Source organism: Perca flavescens, chromosome 19 (genome assembly GCF_004354835.1).
Source record: "Perca flavescens isolate YP-PL-M2 chromosome 19, PFLA_1.0, whole genome shotgun sequence".
Classification (NCBI taxonomy): Eukaryota; Metazoa; Chordata; class Actinopteri; order Perciformes; family Percidae; genus Perca; species Perca flavescens.
Genome location: NC_041349.1, coordinates 24,475,892 through 24,497,580, shown reverse-complemented (window position 1 = coordinate 24,497,580; position 21,689 = coordinate 24,475,892). Strand labels below are relative to the sequence as shown.

General features: G+C 41.1%; 1 protein-coding gene across 1 annotated transcript in view; it reads right to left on the bottom strand.

Annotated features, from left to right (window-relative positions):
* Nucleotides 1–20,090, bottom strand: part of LOC114545774 (sodium/calcium exchanger 1-like) — a 53,916-nt gene extending 33,826 nt beyond the window's left edge. Inside the window, 11 exon segments of the mRNA XM_028564287.1 lie at nucleotides 7,082–7,274; nucleotides 8,238–8,429; nucleotides 8,635–8,731; nucleotides 11,855–11,924; nucleotides 11,926–11,993; nucleotides 12,939–13,049; nucleotides 15,759–16,163; nucleotides 17,176–17,403; nucleotides 17,497–17,649; nucleotides 18,148–18,287; nucleotides 20,039–20,090. Of these exon segments, the coding sequence (XP_028420088.1) occupies nucleotides 7,082–7,274; nucleotides 8,238–8,429; nucleotides 8,635–8,731; nucleotides 11,855–11,924; nucleotides 11,926–11,993; nucleotides 12,939–13,049; nucleotides 15,759–16,163; nucleotides 17,176–17,403; nucleotides 17,497–17,649; nucleotides 18,148–18,198 (1,568 nt within the window). The 5' untranslated portion in view covers nucleotides 18,199–18,287; nucleotides 20,039–20,090.
* Nucleotides 20,091–21,689: the final 1,599 nt, after the last annotated feature.

Below are 21,689 nucleotides of genomic sequence, written 5' to 3'. Positions count from 1 at the left end.
TGATTTGACTTTTTAATCTCCATAATCCAGTTGGCCAAAGGATGTATTCCTTTACTAATTAAGGAACATACAATGGACGTGTATCTCACACATGAAGGCATACACGCTCACGGTGCTGACAATAAATGTTAGACATAAAATCAATGAGAGAGAAAATGGGAGGAGAGGACAAATTGCCAGAGTAATCCAATTTTTTAATTTCAGTGCAGACACATGACAGGATAAAAACAAATCCTTAGAAGAAAATGGCAAATCAAAAAACAACCAAGCTCCCTTTTCTAGTCCCACAATTTCTCCCTTTTGTTCTTTATCTTTCTTTCTATATTTCCGTCATCTCCTTGTTGTTGTGCTTACAATGGGAGGATGAAAAGTTGCTAAGGCAACAAACGGGGAAAGAAGAAAAGAAAAAAACAACTTTCATCCTTATAGAGACGGAGGAATCCTGACAGTCGAACGGAGAGAAAAGAGGATATGGAGAAAGGCAGAGAAGGGAGAGGGGAGTTGAAAGTGTTTATCTGCCCATTAGCAGGCTGCTATTTGAACCTGAAGGGATGTGGGGGGTGTAGGAAAAAAAGAGAACAGAATGCAATGCAACTGCCGGGAGTGAAAACAGTCCTGGAATGCACAGTAAATACAGTACGTGCCTACTGTTTAATGTTATGTAAAGCTCACATAGTCCTGTTTGTACTGTACCCGAGTCTCTAGTACTAGTCTAGTAGTAGAAGTAGATTTATTGATGAATTTTCCATGTGATTGATAGAAAAGGTGTACTGATGTTTAAGGTTCCCTAAACAAATGCTTGAATTGTACAACTGAAATGTCAGATGGATTAATAATACCTTATATAATGTTTACTACATGGTAATGGTATTACAGTCTGGGTTTGAAGAGGATTACAAGCATACTCACATATCAACCAAACATAACTTCTGCAATCAAACTTCTAAAAATATCTACAGTACATGTTAGAAGTGATCTAGAAAATGTCTGTTGTCATTCTCATAACATTCATCCAAAAGGGACCATGAATGCCTGTACAAATTGTCATGGCGATTTATCCAAAAGTTGTTAAGACATTTCAGTTTGGACCATAGTGGTGGACCACCCACTGACTGCCTGACATTGCCCTCCCTAGAGCCATGCTGCTAGCATGGCTAAAAATGTCTGTCCAGTTATCTTTGGAAATATAACTTCTGTATATATATATATATATATATAAAAACAAGAGTTAAAACAAGATATATTCCCAGAGGCGGTTTTGAACTGTGATAAAGGGTTTTAGGCTGGATATTTTCTAATACTTTGCTGTATAAATATCCCCAACAGGAAGCAGTATGCATACTAACCAACCAGAGTGCATGCTGTGTTTGTGACAAATATCAACCCACCGCTCGACAGTTTTAACGTGTTAGATTCATGCAAAACAGCATGCAAACAACCTTATAATAACTAGCGTCATATATGTTTTCTACTCTATGATTGGTTCATTGTACCATGATGCATACTACACATACATTGAAGAATAACATCCAAGCTGCTGTCTGAAACCAGTTTAATCTCAATATGGTGATAAACAGTTTATTAAGCAGCGAGCTGATAAGCACGAAGGGCACAATGTGCAGGCAAGCTGATTGTCTGGAGAATGCTTAAAGATGCATTAGTGTGTGTGTGTGTGTGTGTGTGTGTGTGTGTGTGTGTGTGTGTGTGTGTGTGTGTGTGTGTGTGTGTGCGTGGTGGGGGGGGGGAGATGATATGAAACTGGCTACAGTATATGAGCAACAAACATGGCTGTGAAGAAATACAGGAAACCGCTTACACACGAGTCTCACACACACACACACACACACACAAATGCATCTGTATGTTTGTGCACAGAACGATACACACTCTAACGCACACTAGACGCACATATGCAGCATTCAAATTTGGAGTTCAAAGAATGTTTTATTTTGGGAACAGCTTTGGGTTAGTCACCCTACTTTGGTGACAGACGGAGAAACAGGTTGCAAATATCAAACACGTTACAAGCACTGTGACACACACAAACACCCACCCACTCTCAAACACACAAACACACACACACACACACACACACACACACACACACACACACACACACACACACACACACACACACACACACACACACACACATGCACTCACATTCTCACTTTCCTTGCATCTCCTAATTCCAAGAAGCATCTCGCCAAAGGGAGAATGTGTTTTTAAAAACTTACAAGCTGACTTCTACTTTACCAGCAGCTAATACATGATCACAGCTCATCTGACAGCTTTGTCAAAAACCCTAAGAAGTTGTGTTTGGGCTTTGTTAACACACAGCAGGATGCTGGGATTACTGTAACAACTCAATGTTGTTAAATGCAGCTGGTGCACTTCAGGGGGTTCTTATTCACATTGGAAACAACAATAACAGATTTAGTCTCAACTTGGGTTGGAGGAAAGGTATCCATTTGAATTGTGTTGTTGTCTGTGATGCATTATGAGATTTCACCCAAATTAATTCACCCAAACCCTGACTAGAAAAGAGCTTGTCCAATCATAGCTTAGCAACCGTACCTAGGTTTGGCAGGTCTGTCAAGCTTTGGATTTCCCCACGTTGTAGCGGTGTGCATGGGTCTCTGTTAAGAGCAATACTCTGCATTTAGTGGTGACTTTTTACAGTATTTGATCAAATCTGGCTAGAAATGCAAAGCCTGCTTTTGTCTATCTTTGTCTGAAATCAAGGATTCGTCGTTTTAAAAGTTTCAATGAACCGTGAGGGTACCACCTACCGTTATTATTGTAAACTGAATAGCTTGAAGCTTGTAGAATAGGCTTGACAGGCGAAGCGACGGTAACTAAAGGGAAGGTTTAATTATGGTACTGTAAGTATGAAAAATGTATCCTGAAATGAAATTTTAGGAACACATTAATGGTTAAATAAAGTTTCATTTGCAAGGTGACTTATTGAAATGTTTTAGAACTGTATCTAAGCAAAAAATGTTGGCGGTGGTTTGCTATGTAAATTGAATGCATGCACACAGACACACACACAGACACAGACAGACACACACACACACAGGGCAAAGCAGTCATTGAACAGGCCTCGCCACAGTTTGGTGGCGACACCTGTTTGAAATTTAGAATGTGCAGCCAGGGGAGAGGAACCCACACACACTCATGTACACACACAGCTGTCTGTGTCTTGGCTGTGACTCTGTGCTCTGTTGCAGGTCAGGGGAAGGCTAAGAATAAATAGGCCCTGCTGAGCCACACACACACACACACACACACACACACACACACACACACACACACACACCACACACACACACACACACACACACACACACACACACACACACACACACACACACACACTTTTAACTTTGCCTTTGACTTCTGCACACACATGCCTTCTTCTTCTACAGACTCTTAGGTTCCGTTGGTGAACAAGAGGGGGATAAATACAAGAAGCATTCATTGGCTGAACAAAGAGATAATTAATGAATTCCTTCATGTGCATAATGTGAGTCAAAATAGATTCAATGTATCCGTGTGTGACTTACCACTGTAATTAATTCCACTCAAGTGAGAGAACAACATACTGACGATACTTACATACTCACGTCATTCTTTCACTCCCATTCTCCATCACTTCTGTCCTCAGTTCATTATTAAGTCATGAAATGAAGTCATCTTTCTTAATCTAGCCCCTTTTCCCTCTGTGAGTAGTAAAGGATTGCATGTGGAAACACATTCTCTCTGCGGGAATGAATTTCCACTGCTATCAAGACATTTGCACACTACATTTCTTTTCCTCACTTATTTTGTGTTGCTGCACTGTTTGATTTGGATGGCAGGTTGGCCTCTTGGTTGGCAAGGAGCCTGAAATTACCCTTTGAAACGTGGGTCCTCCAGCAAATGAATGTCCCACTTCCATAAAGTTGGAGGAAAAAAAAACGGATCGTCAAAGTCAAAAAAGCAAAGATCTTTTTAGTCAATAGTATGAGTCAAGCTCCAAAAACGCTGGGTCCCAGATTGCCCATAATTCACCGTGATAGCATCTTCCGTTACGTAGTCCGTGGTAAATGCCCACATCTTTCAAACAGCATGGCCCCAGTTTAACGCAGGCTTTCTGTTAGAAATGTGTAGTCTCCAAGCTGAGATAACCCTGATGACATCATTATGACATCATAAGAGGTTATGTCCTCTGACTTGACAAAACGCCTTCAGAGGCACAGAAGACGTAAAGCACTTGTTTTCACAGGCTGAGTAGTGCTCTTAATGACATTATGTGTAAACTTGGTGGAGTGCCCCTTTAAACACATCCACCCTGCTGGACTATAAATCAGCAAGAATTCCTGTCAGCCCCAGAGAGCACTCAGCTGAAGCCTGACCTGTGACCTCTGATTAGAGGAAGCAAGAGAAAGGGGAATTTTCTTTAGAGCTCATGAATTTGAGCTAAAGCCCCCTTCTCTTTCTCTTATGTCTTCATTTCATTTTCCTCTCCTCTTGTCAGTTCAACTCCACTGCCTTTTAGATTTTCCCTAAGAATTTTAAGCAGCAGCTAGCTCAGCCCTTCTTATCCCCCCCCCCCCCCCCTTCCTGTGATCCATCTACCGACTTTTACCACTTTACTCTTTTCCCGAACTTTTCAGAAATATCATTCCAACAGACAGGATAAACAAGAAAACTGACAGTAATGTGGGGTGTTGCCTAAATGCAGGAAATAGACAAAAGGGGTAAACAACACAATTATGCAGCTTGAAGGAAGACGGTGTAGGAGGGACAAGAGAGAACGCAGGGAGGTGTGGATGGTGAGTTATGTCGGGGTTGTGATCCAGCTAAATTGCCTTGGCAGTTAAGTCCCTTTTCTCTGAGTAAAGGGTTAGACAGAGATAGATGGATGGAGAGAATGAGGAGAGGGATAAAATAAGGGAGGAGGAAATGGAGCGAAGAGAAAAAAAGAGGAGCTGAAAAAGAGAGAGAGAGAGAGAGAGAGAAAGAGAGGAGCAATATAAGGGTGTCAGGTAAGGCAAGGAGGAAGGCAACAAGGAGAGGAAAAAGGGGAAGAAAAATCTGACATTGTGTATATAAGAAAAGGTGAAAAGCAGAAGGGAGGAAGATGCAAATGAAGAGGAGTCAAGGGTACCCAGGAGGAGGGAGGAGAGAAATTAGATGACAGGGAGGTGAGGGTAGAGGAGAAGGTGAAGAAGGGAGGGAAGGAAAGAGGAGGAGATGAGGGGGACAACAAAACGTGGAAGAAAATAAAAAAATATACCAGACAGAATTATGGGGGATGGGAGAAAGGGGGAGAGATGTTAAAGAAAGCCTGACAGAGATGAAAACAAGAGAAAGAAAGAAAGAAAGAAAGAAAGAAAGAAAGAAAATGGCTATCCAGAGCAAATCCAAGGTCAATGAAGAGCAGGAATGTATTTTGGCAAAGCCAGAATAAGAGATGGAAAGGGGAGGTGGAGGGAGGAAAGACACAAACGAGTGCAGCGGATAAAAGCAGGTTTACATTAGTGGGACATTTCTGACAAGGGGCTCAAAGGCACAATGATGAAAAGAGGAGAGAAAACACACAGAAAGGGGTAGCAGCGGGAGAAGACATGAAAAAGTATGGAGGTGGACGCAATTGTGAGAGCGCACATCCAGTTTGCACAAATGCCTATTTGTTTTTAAATTAAACATCTCTTTAAATCAAATGTGCCCTGTCAACAGAGGTAAGGTCAGAGATGCTTTGGCATTACTGTACAGTCATGTTTCTTGCTCTTTTAAAGGCTTTTTGAGAAGATGGTAAGTTAGGGGAAACACAAAGGATATTTGGCGTTATTTGTGGCATTACAAATTTGTATTAAGTTTTTTTGCCTGCCAGGGGTTCCCAGGCCTGTACAATTAGAGGAGAAACACTGCAATGCATTCTGATTAATGCATACTGCTTGCTAAAAGTGTGCGTAGTGTCCTTATCAATATGATTTTCAAATGCTTCATAAATACAAGCCCTGCTGTGTTAGTCCCCATCCAGTGGAGGAAGATGCTTATTGTTGCTTATTGTTTACTCTTGACCCACACAGTTACAATCCCTTTAGGGTAAAACAAACTGGACCCACTGATCTCTGTAATCCTCTTGTACCAAACACACCAACAGTATCTTAACTCCATTGATATCCGCCTTCTGTTTAGTTTCTGTACTGACACACCAACAACAGACTATTACTGAGTAACCAGAGGACACACAGTAAATCTCTAATGTATCTTGCTCCCCCTCACTCCTCTCTCACCCCTTCTTAATCTCACTAGCTTTATAAGCAGCAGATTGCATCACTGATGGTACATCATTTCATGTATCATTATACTTGTGAGGACACTCATTGAGATAAATGCATTGACTATCCCTGTGGCAACCTTGCGTGAATGTCCTCACTCTTCATATCGGTCCTCATAAAGGCACAGAACCACACACACACTCTCACACACTCAAACACTGAGTACTTGCTTTACAGGCCCCAGGAGGCAGTGAGGAAACTGCATTCCCAACTGCTTTATGTATTGGTCAATTTAACACTGCTAACATCAGCATATTAAAAATGCAGGTGCCTTAGGACACAAGAGCAATTTTGTGCACGTGTGTGCATGTGTGTGCATGTATGTGTGTGTGTGCGTGTTTGTGTGTGTCTGTGCACATTCGCGTGTGAGGAATATGCAGAGTAGCCTACCTTGAAGAGTGGTATTATTATGCAGTTATCAGCCTAATAGAGCTATGTATATGGTGTGAATGCATGTTTAACACTCAATTAAACCAAACAGCCATTTCTGAATGGGAATCAATCACACAGAAAGCAAACAGAGAAAGAGTAATGTGTCATTGGCAATTCCAAAAATATGTCAGTCACCTTTAAGTGCAACTGAACATCTTTCTGATGAATTAAAGAAATATACAGTTTTTTTTTAGATATTGGGCAATTTGTCAATTGAGAACTGCAGCATCTTTCACTAATTTACAGATTTCAAGTGTGCATAAACGGTGTGGTAAAGCGGGTTAAATAAGAGTTGCTGACACCATGTCTGTACTTACATGGTCTCGTCATTCTGAAACTCCAGCTTGCCAGCGGCCAATTCGTAGTCCTCCCCTGCCCTAGCGCTGGCATCCACGGTTCGGTAGGGGACGGCTACCAGGCCTCGGGCCCCCGAAGTCCTGAGCACCTTCACCTCCATCACACCTACGCTCTCACTGACCTTCTGACTGGCAGTCTCAAAGGTAAAGATGCCTGAGAAAGAAAGGAAAAAGGGTGCATTATTTCACAGGGGAGAAAGAGGTGAAAGATGAGGTTGATAAACACCTACGCTCTCACTCATTTAGGTGCTCTCCAATGTGTACCATATATATATATATATATATATATATATATATATATATATATATATATATATATATATATATATATATATATATAGTGGAAGGGATAATAGATTACCACCCACTCTATCTAGATAAAACATAATAAGCGTCAGGTAAACGCCCACTCTCCACTCAGCCTCCCTCACTTTAATTCTCTTTGGATGTTATCAATCTGGGAAAGTAACTGAAAAAGTGGTGACGTTGAGGGGACTGGGACTCTTTGTGATACCTTGTTGAGGATATCCTGGGAGTTTTTTTTTTCAATCCAAATACAGTATAAATAATTTGGATGTTTAACAATCTTTGTTGTACACTGCACAGTGACTTTTCACTTAGAGAAAGGGTTTGCCTTTGCAATTTTGTTTATGTTGATGCACTTTAATTAAATACAATAAATATATATTTTTAAAATATATTTACAGTTCGCAGTTATTTTGTTTTAAATGAAAGGGGGGGGAAATCGAATCGAATCGTAAATCGAGTTTTTTATAAAAAAATCGCAGATTTTTTTTAGGGAAACAAATCGCCCAGCTCTAGCTCTTGGTGTCACTGGGATGTTGATGTTGATGTGGATGCTGATTGTAGTCGTTACTTTTGTACGTATTTATGACATGGATGGGATAGACTGTAAAAATGAATTGCCCCTTGGGGTATAATAAAGTTTTCTGTATCTCTATCTGTTCAACTTAGCACAGAAGGTTAAATACTAACTGAAATGAACATTCACTTTTCCTTAGAAAGTGAGGAGGATTTAAATTTCCGTTTGGCTTTAACTAGGAAACCACATGTGTTGTGTGTCAGTAGTTACATTGAGTTAGACCACTCCTGTTACCTGCATGATCATCATCGTAGATGGTCACTGTGGCTGTGTGGTTGTCACCCAGCACGGCTTTGGGGGTGGCACTGGCATCCAGCGGGGCGGTGCCAATCTCAGGATAACCAACCACTCGAGGATTACTGAGGTGGACGTAGAAATACTCATCCTCCTCAAAGATGTCGTCATCAATCACTCCGACTGTGATCTCTGGTAAAAGAATTGTCATTTAAGTTCACGGTACTCCTCTTTATGCTGAACTATTTCAATAATAAACCTTAAAATCGTATTTTTATTAGAAGCCATGTTGCCTAAAGTGCCGCAGATGACCTCCGCTATTTGAGCCTCAGCCTCAGTGACATGTTTTTTTGAAAATATGCCATAAATTATAGCTGCCACTGTTATTTCTTTTTACCTTTGAGGGTCTCTCCTGGTTTAAACAGCAGAGTTCCCTCTGCAAACTCGTAATCCGAACCTGCGTTTGCTGTGCCGTCCTCGGTGCGATAATCCACCTGGGGGAGATAGGATTACAGGGAGATGGGAAGCAGGGTGAGACGAGGGGGAAGAGAGAGCAAAAAAAGAGCCATTAAAAGATGAAACAGGAGAGAAAAGATATGAAAAGGGCAGATAAACACAAAGGAAGAGGCAGAACACAGAGAACAGAGGAGGAGAGGGAGATAGAGGAGGACGAGAGGCATTTGGGGAGATGTGAACAGAGGGTGAGAGAAAACAAGAGAAGCTGCTTCATTAAACCGAGCCCTGTGGTCAGCCACAGTATGATAACAAAGACTTTGAAGATAGTACAACAAAACTTTGCCTGTATCCTCTCCATTCTCTCCGTCCTCTCTCCATCTGCCCTGTTTATTAACTCTCTCCATCCTATACAGAGGCTTACAAATGTACCCTCATTTTTTTAGAATCAGATAACAGGGATCAGATTGTGCCGGCTGTTAAAGAAAAAAAACTCAGAGTACTTTAAAATAATGTCTGGAGGAAAAGCTGAATCAGTGAATCAGTGATGGCGGTGCTTTTGTAGTCATTCTCTCGGCTCTGCTCTATTTTTCGCTGTCGATACGAAACGTGTAAGTGTCACAACTCTGAACTTTTATTTAAATGCATCCATGACAATAGCTGACACTGCTGGGATGTCTGTATACTGGGATTTATAGTAGTTTACACATATACAATTTTTATCTTAATGTGATTATAAAAACAAATTATAAAGAAACATGTTAAATTGCCTATAATGTTTTGTTTATATATACGGACAACCTGTGAGCCATTAATATAGCTTGGCTTTAAGAACTGTATCACTGTAGGTTTAAGTTAATTATCACATTGTAGATACCTCCATTATGACACCTAATTTCTATAATACAGCACATGAGCAAACTGTATGTGGGGAACACATCTGCTTGGAATATGTTTTCTTAAGGTATGGATGGTATAGCAGGAATTTGGTTTCCCATAAATTGTCTTACCATATACATAATCTAGCCAACTTAAAGCTGCGACAATCAATGTCTTTTTTTTTTATGGCTTAAATGATGTGAAAGTTGTTCTGCATACTGACAAACCCGGAGTGAATTATCATGCGCTGTTCATTTCAGATCTAGAGATTATTTTAGCATTTAGCTTATTGTTTTGGTTTTCGGACCAGAACTTTACTGCTTTGGTTCACTCTAACTGCTCTTTGTTTTTGTAACAAATTTTTATTGGTTTTCAACAGAAAAGTTATACATTTTGCCATCATGTCAGTAACAGAGATGGATAAAAGAAAATAAAAGAAAATAAATATATACATATTGCCATCCATCTATTCTTAGCAGGAAAATGTCCCAGTTCACTGCCCCCCCCTTCATCTTCACAGTATATACTAGAGCCTCTCTCCATATTGCTCTGCATACACACACATTGTCCATTCATGTAGCCATAGCCACACTCTTACTGCTCTTATCTGTGTTGTTTTCAGACACAGCAGGTAGTTGTCAACTAAAAAGCTCTTAAAACCCACTGTACATGTACACTACCTGCTTAGCACCAAATGGCAGAAAGACACGGTTAGCGACTAGCTAGTGGTGCATCTAGCTGCTAAAGAGACAAATATCTTTCAGAAGTTATATCAGAAGTTATTGGAGTGCAAAACAAAGCTAAACGGAGAGTGACTATTGGACTTACATTCATCAGGTGGATACAAACACCATTCCAAATGAAAGCTAATGTTTCTTCGTATGTGCTGGACGTGTAGATAAGCATGTTTCTCCACAGCGCTGCGGAGGAGGGTCTGGTTTGTCCACACAGCATTCCGGGATGGGAGAAAAACGTGCTCTGGTTTATTGGCATTTCTTTAAACCAATCACAATCGTCTTGGGCAGTGGTAAGCGCCGGGCGGAGCCACGGTGCCGCTGCAAAACAGCCTCGGGAAGGAACTTGTTTTGGTGGAGCATGTGTACGTTCAAAAGTTGTTTTAGTCGTGCAACAGAAAACTCAGATTGGACAGATAGTCTAGCTAGCTGTCTGGATTTACCCTGCAGAGATCTGAGGAGCGGTACATCCAAAAAGAGTGGCGGAATATCCCGCAGAACATGAGCAATCCCGGAAGTGGAAGGTTGTGGATATAGACTAACTGGATTTTAACCGTTTGTTAACAAGTTGGCCATTTTAGCATAAAAGGTGATGTCAGTGTTGTGTTTACAGCTTCTTCCCACGGCTCCCCAAACTGCAAAAACAAATCAGTCAATGCAGCTTTAAGTTTGTAGTTTAGCTAGCCATTCCATTATATGTATCAAATGTTTAAACAAAAACAATTCTTTAAACTTTTTGTGTACTGGTTTGTTCAAAGAGGCTAAGACTGCAGATTATGCAGATTCTTGTAGCTTTTGAACGTTTCAACTAGTGCGTCATCGGGTAAGGTTCAAGTAGCCTCTTTGTGAAACTTTGTTTGATGAAGATAATCATTTCTTCGTCTGTAAAGCGCTGCTCTGACAATTTGTCTTAAGAGCCTGCGTGTGGGCTAAATAGGCCACTTCACAATCAGCCTTCAGTAGACGGCAGACTGAGGCCATGCCATGAGCCTACCTCTACAGACAGCACTAATGTTGCATCATAGTTTCATAGAGGAGACACAGCCTTGCAAAAAACCCTGTAGTACTAACAAGCAGATCAGGTATCATTCCACTGACACAGACTCCCTGTGGGAGACTTGAAAGAAAACCTCTTTTTCGGATTATGAGGCCAGCGTTAAGCCCAAAATCAAAGAGACTTTGCAAAAGGATATGTTTTTGTTTTTTTTTTAGTTAAAAAACGGAGCTGACATGGTATTGTTCCTCCCAGCTCTCCTCTGTCACCCACTTCTAACATCTGACCATTAAGAGAACAAGAAAGCTCTCTAGAGGTGAGAACATGTTATGAGAAACATCAGACCAAGAAAAGGAAAACTGACAAAGATGTGAGTGATATCGGTTCAGAGGAGATTTGTATCTGTGGTGTCTGCTTTTGTCTGTCTGAGAGTCTTTTGGCTTCTCTCCCTCCCACACACACACACACACACACACACACACACACTTTTAAATACACTTGGTCTTATCCTTCTGAACAATCCCACTGTCTTGCATTAATATCGCCCACAAACATACCTTGACAGTTACTCCAGAGTCTCCTCCGTGTCTGGCAACGGTCAGTTTCAAGGAGCCGCAGTTTTCAAAGGGGTTCAAACTCCATCTTGATGGTGTGAGGGTCGTCCTCCTGTGCCTGGGTCTCATTGCTGCTCACCACCTAGGGGGGAACAAAAAAAACAGGGAACAAGTCAGGTCAGAATCAGGCGCGTTGTGTTTAACTTTGAATAATGGTGATAACAGTGTTGGGCAGTAACGCATTAATTAGCAATATATTACTGTAATATTATTACTTTCCACAGTAACGGGTAGTGTAAGGGATTACAATTTCCAAAACAGCAATTTTATTAGAGTAACTAATCCATGTGAAGCTGCGTTACCCGTGATTTGTTTTTTATCCCAGGTAGGCTTTCTGATATGATGATGTGACGTGTGCGCTTGTCGCAATTTAACGCGCGGCAGGTCACGGCCAGGCCAAGGTCACGTCACGTCGGCTACTAGCCAAAAAGCTAAACCAAGGATGACGAAGAGATGAATAAATTCAACAGCTGGAAGTATTGTCATTATATAAAGGCTTTGATCCGTGTGGGAACCTCAATGACATCCAACATGTCACTGTGAGCAGAGCAGAGCAGCGTCCCTCTCCTCTCTCGCCTTGTGCACGCATGCACAGCGAGTTACTATGGTGATGGGAAGCTGCGTCGCCACTGCCAGGTCCTTCTCATAACGTAAGCCTAAGTGAAACTTGACAAGAAAACTTAATAGGCCTATGTAAATGGGCGATAATCTTCGTAACATACAGTAACAGCCTGAATGAAGATGTCTGCAGCTCTGCAGTTTGGCTGATAGTTGACTCCTCCTTATAAGGTTCATTATTGTTCCAATAATGTAGAATAAGTTCTTAAAAAGTAATAATATTACTTTACTTATTACCTAGCATCAAAAGTAATTATTTACGTTACTCGTTATATTACTATATTACTTTCGCGGCCCATCGCCCCAAAAGAAATGCACGGCCTGCCAGCTCCTTAAGGCGTAATAAGTAAAGAGTAACATATTACACTTCTTGAGTAACACTGGGTGATAGGGGAGATGTGCGTCTTACCTTGCGAGCCTGGTCAGCAGCGTGCTTCTTGAGGATGTTGCCAGCTCCAATCATCATCCTGGTTGCCTGGATACGGTAGAACGCTCTGCTCTTCTGCTGCTGCATCAGGACCTGATCAGCAAAACCAATCAATTAACAAATTGATCTATCGATTGTAACATTTTAATCTACAGTATAATTCAGTTTGTTTTTGTTAGTCTTCCAATTTAAAACTGACGGCTGTAATTTAAAGGGTAAGCAGTGAATCTCTCTTGGGAAATTCTTTTTACGTCTCCGCAGGGAGATTTGAGGTCGAAGGTCAGCTACAAATTCACTTAAGGACACTTTTGAGGTTTGGACCCAGATCCTGCACTTTAGATCCTGGTGTTCGTGACGTTGGAACTTTGCCCAAGTTTTTAAAAATTGTAACTGTCAAGATTTTGCCAAATCAGTACATTAGTTGACTCACACTCGTGGAGATCATTATAACAAAGGTGGACTCGAATTTAAGGGAAGCGAGTCAGAAATGTCACTGCATCTCTTTGGAATGATGGAATCTGTAATTGTTAGTTTCCTTAAAAACTTGATATTGTGTGCTGAGCACGCTGGCATAACTTAATTCAAGTTAAATACTACCACAGGGGACCACTATTACATATTTCATTTAATGACTCAATCTGACTACAAAAAAATCCTTAATATATCTAGTCGAGCTTAATCTTCAGGGCAGCAGTCATTTTTATTTACAGCACGAGGCTGAGGGAGTAGCTGCAGGGGGAGGGAGGCTTGAATGCAAACAAACATCTTGAAGTAGCCCAGTGCACCTCAGGGTGCCTGCCAAACACCTTTCCTTCTCTCCCTCGCTACCAAATAACAAAGACCAAGAAATTACTTTGAAGGATAAAAATGGATACAACAGAGAAATCCGTAATGTGCTAGTTTGATCATCAGTATTCATAGAAAAAAGTTTAACTGTGTGTGTGTGTGTGTGTGTGTGTGTGTGTGTGTGTGTGTGTGTGTGTGTGTGTGTGTGCGTGCGTGCGTGCGTAGTAGCTCCTTTCTTTTCACACCAGGGATAAGAACCGATTAACCGACTAGTTGATTAACAAGTCGATTAATCCTATGGCATCCTATGGCGATCGAAACTCAACTAAACTAATGCCAAATTTAACCAAAAGTTAAATTTAGGATAAAGGAAAAGGGCTTATTAATATCTATTAAATCTAAATTCCCCCAAAAAATCTTAACTCGAGGTCCACTTGCTGGCTTTTCGTAGAGCTGTTGACCACATCTGACTGGCTGTTTAGCTCAATGTGTGAGATGCTGCTGTAAGCAAAAAAAAAAAAAAGATAACAAGTGGACCTTACGTTACAAATTTTTCGTCAAGCTACAGCTTCCAAGGCCAAGGATTAACTTTCACGCTCACATCTCTAATGTTCATACAACTTACCCAGCAAAAAATCACCTGGATGTCAGAGGGGTTGCATGTAACAGTGCTGTCAATCAAGCCAAGCGCCACCTTCCTCTCTGCAGACTAGTGGTTTTATCAGCACATAATATTACATGAGGAGCGTCCCGAAAAACTAGATTTGCATCTGTTTATGTGTGTTTGAGAGAGAGAGAGAGACTGATACTCAGTCAACACTTTAATTAACTTCCTTATAATGTTGTTTATATTTGGTGTGCACACATATTTGGGTTTCCATTTTCTATAAATAAATGTGCATTACAAGAATTTAATGAAAGGGGTACATTTTAATTAAATAAGGCAACTATTTTATTTGTTAAACAGCACAGCTTCTCGGGAACATTTTGAAACGTTCTCTGTGTAAGCGCTGTGTGCTGTCCTACCTGCTCATCACCTAAAACACTTTGTTCACAACTGAAAGTGTCACAGCGTCATCTCCGATACAAAGTTACCCTCAGAGGAGTCACATATGAAATGTGATGCATGGTGTTATGATTCATTAAGATGTAACAAGATCTTTAGCTCAGAAACTCAGAAAAAAAAGGAACAAAGTCGAGATGAAGTCAAGACGGAGCAAAAAAGGTGATGCAGGGCTTCAATAATTAGCAGCTGACTAGTAACATCCAATCATATTGATACAGGGGTGCACACCATTCATGTAATTTCAAGATATAATAAATTGTTGACTAAAATATAATGTAAATGAATGTCTTGGAGTAGCTTGACATTCAGGTAAATAAACTAATTTGCCGAGAATGAAATAAGAAGTTTGATACTGCTTTTATGTTTGTGTATTAAGTATGGAGCTCAAGCCAGGAAGCGATTAGCTTAGCTTAGCATAAAGACTGGAAGCAAGGGGAAACAGTTAGCTTGGATTCCTCCAAAAGGTCAATAATATGCCAACTAGCACCTAAAGCTGTATGGTCCATAGAAACATAAAAAGGGACATTTTGTGGCCTTAGAGGGGGTTAGGTGCTGCAGCATTAGCTATTTTTGCCAAACAGCAGTCCAGTGCCAGGCTGCTGTAATAAACAGCCTGTAACTTCCTACAATGCTTTCCATAAACCTTCGTGACAAAGACATTGTTCCTGTTTGCCAGACATGTTAATTAGTGAACTTTGAACTTTGGATAGAGCCAGGCTAGCTGTTTCCCCCTGCTTCCAGTCATTATGCTAAGCTAAGCTAGTTGCCTCCCAGTACTCCATACTTAACGCACAAACATGAGAGTGGTATCGATATTCTCAACCGACTCTCACCGCAAAAAAGCAAACAAGCGTATTTCCCAAAATGTCTAAAACTATCCAAAACTATTCCTTCAAAGTATATACCCGATATCAACTAATTGATGTACACATATGCACATTCCTCCTAACCTGATAATTAGCCATCTCAATCAGCTGTTCCATGTCTTTGTCCGGGTGCCTCTGCTTCATGTCCTTCAGCGTCCTCGCCATGTCCCTTCTGGCCTCGTCCTCCTCGTCCTTGGCTCCTCCGTCTTCCATCATCCCTCCGTCCATCCCGCTGTGACAATTCAAGGCCATCTGTCCGTCCAGCTCCAGCATGTCCATCTTGGTGAACCCCCCTGGACCCAGTGCTCCGCCTCTGCCCATACTCATCTCCCCGTCCGGCCCTCCCTCCGTCTCAATGATGATGCCGCGGTGCTTGTCAGCGCGGTAACGCTTGCGGACGTACTTGTAGAAGAGGAGGCGGCGGTCGGCCACCCAGGCCTGGACAACACAGAGTGGGAAGAAGAGGAAGGTCAGCACCGCCTCCCACACCTAGAGGAGAGAAGAGACAGAGTTAACAGCTTCCTTTTTCCTTCCTACGCAACAGTGGTGGAATGTAACTAAGTACATTCACTCAAGTACTGTACAAATTTGAGGTACTTGTACTTTACTTGAGTCTTTTCTTTTCATGCCACTTCCTACTTGTACTCCACTACGTTTGGGGCGGCTGTAGCTCAGGGGTAGAGCAGTCCCACATCAAAGTGTCCTTGGGCAAAACACACTGAACCCCGAATTGATACTGCGTCATCGGAGTTTGAACGTATTCTTGTACTGCAGCTTCAGCCACCGGTATACGAATGTGTGTGAATGGTTCCTGTACTATGTTTAAGCGCTTTGAGTAGTCGTGGTGAGGAGCAGAGAGTAACTGTGTTGTGCTAATCACTCCGCTCAAGTAGCAGTGCTTCGCCTTCTGAGAATATAGTTCCCAGCATGTAAATGATGGCTGTGTCTCATGTGACCTTGTTATTTGTACACCCTGTGACTATACAAATCACAACATGTAAATAGGAACATGTTGGCGTTATTTTGTCACTTATTGGGAGCAGTAGGCTAGTTGGAGCCGGTTAACTCCAGGATCTGGGCTAGGCTAAGCTAGCACTGGGGGTGTCAGACAGAGTTACAACACGCACGGAGATGAGAAGGGTATGCATGGACTTATCTAACTCTGGGGGATACGGTGAATAAGCTAAAGTCCCAATAAGTCAGCGTGTTCCTTTAAAAACTGTTTGGATTGTTTCCGGTCTCTAAAATGTGAGGATTTTTCTGCATGGAGTACTTTTACTTTTAATACCTTAAGTCCATTTTCCTGATGATACTTACATACTTTTACTAACAACTAACATTTTCAGTGCAGGACTTTCACTTGTAACAGTGCGGTATTAGTACTTTTACTTACTGTAAGTAAAGGATCTGAATACTTCCTCCACCACTGCTACCCAACTTTCTCTTTTTTTCCCCCCCAAACATTCCTCCCTTAACAGCTTCCATTTCTGTCTGTCCTCACCTCCACTTCTCCAGGGGAAAAGACACTCAGTATCAGGTAAAGCCAGATGTAGGCGAAGATACTCCAGGCCGCCGTGACGAAGAACACCCGAAGGTGTTTGATTTTGCGCGTCTCTCCATCAGGAACCACGTACACACACAGGGCGATGATGATGAACATGTTGAAGGCAGCGCTGCCCACGATAGTGCTGGGACCCAGAGAGCCAGCCTTGAAACCGTGACCACACACCTAAAGGTGGGGTGAAAATCAGATTACTGTGTTCCCATTACATTCTGTATCAGTTAATCTAATGTGTAACCATCTGGCTCATATTGTGCTCACCTCAATAACTGACAGCAGTATCTCGGGGGCACTGGAACCCAAGGCCATTAAAGTGAGATTAGAGACGGTCTCATTCCAGATCCTGACCGTGGCGGTGGTGGTCTCACCATTCGGCCTCTTTATGGTGATTTCCTTCTCTTGGGAGGTGATGACCTGGAGAGGAGAGGAGAGGAGAGGAGAGGAGAGGAGAGGAGAGGAGAGGAGAGGAGAGGAGAGGAGAGGAGAGGAGAGACCAAAAGGCCAGAAAATAAAAGTAAATAAAAGGCAAGGAGAGGAAAGGAATGGAAAAGAAAAGCATAGACAAGGAAAGTGGGTGCACCAAATGGAAAGGACAGGAAAGTGATAAAAAAAAGGCAAAAGGAAAAGCAATGAGAAACAAGGAAAGAAAAGGAGAGGAGCCACCGAAGGGAAATGAGAAGAAAGTGTTAAGGAAAGAAAAGCAATTTAAGTATTTAACAAAGATGCCACAGAGCTGTCAAATATGTCATAATAAATTAGATCAATTGTATCCCCCCCAAACTGATGGTGAAAACTTACATGAGTACTACATACTGTATATAACTGCATCAATCTACTATGAAGGCATGTAATATCATGGGGAGAAATAATGGAACATCTGGATTGTAAAATAAGTGGTCATCTCTTGCCTACCTCTATAGAAGACATGAATCGGTCCGCTATAATGCTCATGCCCAGGAACATATAGATGAGTGCTACGAAGTAAACAATGGCGCGTGCCACTTTGTCCCCCACAGAGGGGTTCTGAGGGTACCACACAGGCAGTACCACTCCTGAAATGTTAAACAAAAAAAAGAGTATGAAACTGAGTTTTGCAGCAAAGGATCACAAGAAATATTTAGTTGCAACAAATTGTGTGTGATAATCTGACTAATCTCTCCCTCTCTCATCTTGTACAGTCTGCTACTGTGGGCATTTTGTAAGAAGCGCAGTATCAGTACAACCTGATTAAGGAATATAATAAATGGGAGACTTTCCATGTGGTCACATTTTTTAGAAATAAAAATAAAATAAAACTTATTGAAATGGAATCAATGCAATCTAGTTTCAGGGCTGTAAATTGGCACAATCATCTGATACTGTAACCCAGCGGTTCAGTTTTTTGCTCAGGAGGCAATGAAACACTGTCACCTTAGTATGGTGTAGCGTTCCTGCTTCATGAATATTCTGCTGACATTGTTCAACTTAAACTATGCATTAGCAACTGGCAAATACATCTCTTTCCTGTTAATGCAGAGCTTCTGGACAGGTCACACAAAATGAGCCGGCAAAATAAACTGCAATAAATACCAGGAGGTTATTTATAAGCCCTTTTAGAAATTAAGAAGTCCTGGTACCACATGAGAAATATACTCTAACTCTATGTGGTAATGCTGTGGAGTATGATAAAGATAGGAATATATATTTTAAAATATGATAGTAAGTCACCTTAGGAATACTTCCTTGCAGAGTTTGAGCTGATAGGTGAATGAGTGCTCTGTGGCTAGATACAGTACAGGCCAAAAGTTTGGCCACACCTTCTCATTCAATGTGTTTCTTTATTTTCATGACTATTTACATTGTAGATTCTCACTGAAGGCATCAAAACTATGAATGAACACATATGGAAGTATGTACTTAACAAAAAAGTGTGAAATAACTGAAAACATGTCTTATATTTTAGATTCTTCAAAGTAGCCACCCTTTGCTTTTTTTGATAACTCTGCAAACCCTTGGTGTTCTCTCAACGAGCTTCATGAGGTAGTCACCTGAAATGGTTTTCACTTCACAGGTGTGCTTTGTCAGGGTTCATTAGTGGAATTTGTTCCCTTATTAATAAAAAAAGTATAGGGTGGCTACTTTGAAGAATCTAAAATATAAGACATGTTTTCAGTTATTTCACACTTTTTTGTTAAGTACATAATTCCATATGTGTTCATTCATAGTTTTGATGCCATCAGTGAGAATCTACAAAGTAAATAGTCATGAAAATAAAAGGAAACACATTTGAATGAGAAGGTGTGTCCAAACTGTTGGCCTGTACTTTATAAAGTTAGTATGGTCTATATTTTTCTCTGTAAAATCTGTTTTATACATTTGGGGTGCATAGTGCAACCAAGACAATAGATACCTGGCTAATAAATCTGTAGGATACTACCACTGGGAGAAATTATAAATGCATTAATGCATATAATTTAATGCATTTTGGCATATTTTGTTTCTTACAAAAGAGGACAGTGAATTCATTGAATAAGCCACCGGCTGTATGTTGTGTTTTTGTGTGAGGCCCGCTGGCTTTCACTGGTCAACTTTACTGATCTAAAACATCATGTTCAGCTGGTGACATCAGTGTCTTACATGGCTGGTACACAGACAACTAGAGGCTTAACACTTTCCCCTACTACAACCATGTCAACCCTTTCAATAAGCTGCACTTGCCGTAAGAGTTAAGGTAAGAAATATATCATATGTATGATAAAATCATGGCAATCCCTTCTTCTATACGCATGAAACTGCAGTTTTCTCACACATAAGACCAACCCACCTTCCTGACAGGGGTCTCCGCTAGCTGAACAGTTTGCCTCAGGTGAGCCTGCATGCACCGATCCAGGACAGGACAGGAGGAGAAAGGCGGAGAGGAGGAAGGAGAGGAGGGGTGAGGAGAGGCGGGAGTGGTGGTGGGAGGTGAGAGAGGATGGAGGCACAGACATGGCTGCTGGAGCCATTTCTGCTGATGCAGTCGGGCCTTCGCTGGACTCTACTGAGTTCTACTGGGTCGGCGCAGCGCGGAGGGACGTCCAAATCCTTCAGGTAGACAGAAAAAGGGTAGAGACAGAAGGAGAGACGTTATTCAAACCCCTTAGTGGACTCTTTAAAAAAAAAAAAAAAACAAACTTCTGCTGCTTTTAAATCAACTCAAGTGCCTTTGATTAAAGCATGTAGAAAGTGGTAAAACTTGCCATTAATAGCACCGGGTGAGGAAAAGCTTAGGTAGCCTGTCAGCCAAACCCTATATCTTATATGTCTTTAATGCGACTATTATCGCCATCACACCCCCAACCGGCCCCGTCAGACACCGCCTACCAAGAGTCTGGGTCTGCCGAGGTTTCTTCCTAAAAGGGAGTTTTTCCTCGCCACTGTCGCAATAGCCACTGCTAATGCTTGCTCTTGAGGGAATTACTGTAATTGTTGGGGCTTTGTAAATTATAGAGTGTGGTCTAGACCTACTCTATCTGTAAAGTGTCTCGAGATAACTCTGTTATGATTTGATACTATAAATAAAATTGAATTGAATTGAATTATGTGACTTAAAGTAACAGCATTCGTCATTTTTGATAGAACTGAATAGTAGTAGTTGCAAAGTGCTTTATGGTAGATAAAAAACAGAATGAAATGAAAAAAGCAATAAAAGCAATAATGAAAGGCCATTACATAAAAGCAAGGCTAAAATAAAGTCTGTACAAACATTGTAAATGATGAAACACTTGTAGCCAGCATCTGTAATAAAGTTTTAAAAAAAATAGCGAACAAGGAGCCCTGAGCTCCTCTGGAGCCGAAATGAAAAAAATCAATCACCTCTTGTTTTTTTATCTGAACTGTAGAACTCTACAGTAGTATGTAGTCTCTTTTTAGCTGTAGCGCAGAGCAGACAGCAGACACACATCTACTCTATTTGTAATGTGAACTTTAGGATTGTTCTTTTCAATTTAGACTTTGTGGTAGAAATCAGATTACCAGGGGCTACAAACTGGCTCACACACAAACAGCTTTGTGCCAGGCCTTTTATCCCATACATGTGAACACAGAACTCTTGGAATCAATTGTGATAATAGATAACGGATTTAAAGATGTAACTAGGCTGATGTAATCCAAGCAAAGGCAACCGTTTGGTTTAATAATTCAGGGAAGAGCACATTAAAGCTGACTGGAGTCATGGCTCGCATTGCCACACCAATCACTATAAAGTTTTTTTTTTAAAGGTTTTCACATAAAACCACTTCTCAGCTTAAAGGTTTTCACATAAAACCACTTCTCAGCTTAAAATGTCCCTTCATAACAACAACTAAATGGGGTGAATTAATTGATTTATGCTTTTAAAGACACAGTATACAGTGAATAGAGTGTAAGTTTGAATGTAGCTAAAGGCCCTACTAATCAAATGGTTAAGTTTAGGTTATAGGTGGTTCAATCTGCAC